The following is a 2,835-nucleotide window of genomic DNA, read 5'->3' as shown; positions in this document are numbered from 1 at the left end:
ACACACACACACACACTACTGTCATTGACAAGTCATTGTATTCTTCAGTCAATGTAGGAAAAAGAAAATGACTTTATATAATAAATCTGAATCATTTTGAACAATTCTCTCCCCGTCTACATGACACTATGTCATGCTTCCCCTCACTGCTCTCTCTCGCTCCTCTCTGTCTCTTAGGTGTTTGAGGCTATGATAGCTTGGATCAAGCACGATAAGCCAGCACGTCTAGAGTACATGCCCAAACTGATGGAGCACGTCAGACTTCCACTACTCTCCAGGGATTACCTGGTACAGGTAAAAGAAATGTTCTGCTCTGCTCTGTTTTCGCCCTCTCTCTTTTTTCTTGACTAACACCAAACACTTGTGTGTGTCCATGAAGATTCTCAGTCATGCAGATTACAGGAACATTTACTGTAGTAAGTAAGGCCTGAAGATGTTCCACTAGTTCTCCAACAGCCATCTTGATTAGTGTAAAGTCCACATATGGAGTTCACCAACATGCTTCAGTTCTGGTTTAAACTGAAACCAATACACAGTATCCTCTAGAGGTCAAAATAGTTCAAGTTCATTTCCACCACAGAACATTTGACCATTTGTTAAATATCAGACACATTTGCGGTCTGCCTCTCCTCCTTTCACTGCACTACAGTGTCTTCTGTTAGAAGTTCAAATAAGCCACCACGTTTTCTAAATAAGGTAGGAAGTAGGGGAGAGTTCTCGGTACTGACCCGCTGCATGCGTACACTGAAGTACAGTACCCAGGTCACTACAAAGTATCTAAACCCTTTCTCCAGTTACCAGCCTTACCTGCTTACTGTGTAAATGTAAATGCTTTGTACGACAGTCTTGTGGCATTGTTTTTGTTTACTAAAGAAATGTGATCCCTGTTTCAGATTGTCGAGGAAGAGGCTTTGATAAAGAACAACAACACCTGTAAAGATTTTCTAATAGAAGCAATGAAGTATCACCTGCTGCCAGCCGACCAGCGGCACCTCATTAAGACGGACAGGACCCGACCACGAACTCCTATCAGCATCCCCAAAGTACACAAAAACAAACTAAATACACAGTCACACTCCTCATAATAAAGAGCCCTAAACACAAAACTCTTGTGTACCTCACCATAGCGAAACACACTGACTGTAATTGTAACACTGACTGTGTGCTTGTACAGGTGATGATTGTGGTGGGCGGTCAGGCTCCCAAGGCGATCCGCAGTGTGGAGTGTTATGACTTCCAGGAAGATCGATGGTACCAGGTAGCCGACCTGCCTTCAAGACGATGCCGGGCAGGTGAGCCTGTGTTTGTTGGGCCGTCTGTGACTCTTTATATTTCTTTATATTTATGTCAAATCTGACTCTGTATGATCCAATAATTCTACTATTTTCCTCCTGTCAGGATAAACTCTTGACTAGACACTATAAATAATCCCTGGTGGGATTTGTGTCTACAGTTCCTCAGACACTTTGCTGTATAATTCAACAACACCAAAAAATCCAACGTGTTAAATTCCTAATTCTCAGCAGATAAAGCCTCCTATAAAAAATGGATATTATGCTAAGTGTATAGTCTATTTATTTATTCCATCATCATTTAAAAACATAAGGCAGTTGTTAAGAGGGGTTTGTGAGTAAATATTAAGATATTATTAAAACATGCACCAGATATGACATTTGATTAAATGTTTTCTGTGACGTTCACTGTGTCATTCAAGATTCACATCTCTGCAAGTTGATTCTTATACTGCAATAAGTTGAAACTGTGTTTTATAACATAAAGAATAAGCTATATGTTGTTAACAGGCTTAAACATGCACAAACAACAGTATGCTCCTTTACACATTTCGTTGTGTATGTGTCCAGGTGTGGTGTCCATGGCAGGTCGTGTGTATGCAGTCGGCGGGTTCAACAGTTCGCTGCGGGAGCGAACAGTGGACGTGTACGATGGAGTGAGAGACCAGTGGAGTGCGGTGGCGAGCATGCAGGAGAGACGCAGTACGCTGGGAGCTGCTGTGTTGGGCGATTTATTGTACGCTGTGGGGGGCTTTAACGGAAGTATAGGTACACACACACACACACAAGTGCAACTAAAGCAGTTAACGACTTTATTTCTTGTCCACTAAAAATGGTTCCTCCTGTACATTTTTGAATCTTAAAGTGAGAAGTCAGTTTCTTTTTCTTTCAGTCACAACTCAAGGTTGTAGTTTAACGTTCAACAATTCTTTTGTGATCAATTTTCTTTCATGATTTGAACCAAAGAAATGTAGACATACAATCAGCAATACAGCAGTGAATAATAGTATCAAGTAACAAAACACAATATTTGCCTTCTACATCTAGACTTTCTAATGTTGAAGCCTTTATTGCATGAGGATTATTTAGGCTGTAAAAAACATTATTATGACCTAAAGTGCTGACAACTGTTGTATATTAGTATCTCAATCTAGGATATATAAGATGGTAAGATTACAGATGCAGATTCAAGATGAAGCCCTCTAACTATACCTCTAAACTATTTCCAGCTGTAGAAAAAACGTGGGAAAATGAGATATGGAAGTATACAAACTCAGTAAAGAAATGCCTGGAAAAGATTCAACAGAAGTAAACAATGTGCGGAAGTAATGTGAGGCGGAAAGACTTACTCAGCAAATAACTGATGTGTGACTATATAATGATAGCATCATTATCTGGTTGATTACCACATGAGTGTGAGCAGAATATACTGCCTACTATAGTGTTTCCAGTTAACACAGGCGATATGGGAGCCATTTTCTTCTCTTCTCCTAACACGTCCACCAGCTGGATGCCAAACGTTCACACCTAAAAACACACACAC

At 40.3% G+C, this 2,835-nt stretch overlaps 1 protein-coding gene across 4 annotated transcripts in view; it reads left to right on the top strand.

Annotated features, from left to right (window-relative positions):
* Positions 1 to 2,835, top strand: part of klhl3 (kelch-like family member 3) — a 16,901-nt gene that overhangs the window by 9,012 nt on the left and 5,054 nt on the right. For all 4 annotated transcript variants that reach the window (XM_035669151.1, XM_035669150.1, XM_035669152.1 and 1 more), the window contains 4 exons: positions 178 to 294; positions 894 to 1,043; positions 1,175 to 1,292; positions 1,863 to 2,060. In XM_035669151.1, the coding sequence (XP_035525044.1) occupies positions 178 to 294; positions 894 to 1,043; positions 1,175 to 1,292; positions 1,863 to 2,060 (583 nt within the window). The remainder of the gene's footprint in view (positions 1 to 177; positions 295 to 893; positions 1,044 to 1,174; positions 1,293 to 1,862; positions 2,061 to 2,835) is intronic.

Source organism: Morone saxatilis, unplaced genomic scaffold (genome assembly GCF_004916995.1).
Source record: "Morone saxatilis isolate NCDOM2014 unplaced genomic scaffold, NCSU_SB_2.0 Contig22, whole genome shotgun sequence".
Lineage (NCBI taxonomy): Eukaryota > Metazoa > Chordata > Actinopteri > Moronidae > Morone > Morone saxatilis.
The sequence above is the reverse complement of the archived record's forward strand: the minus strand, read 5'-3'. Positions and strand labels throughout refer to the sequence as shown.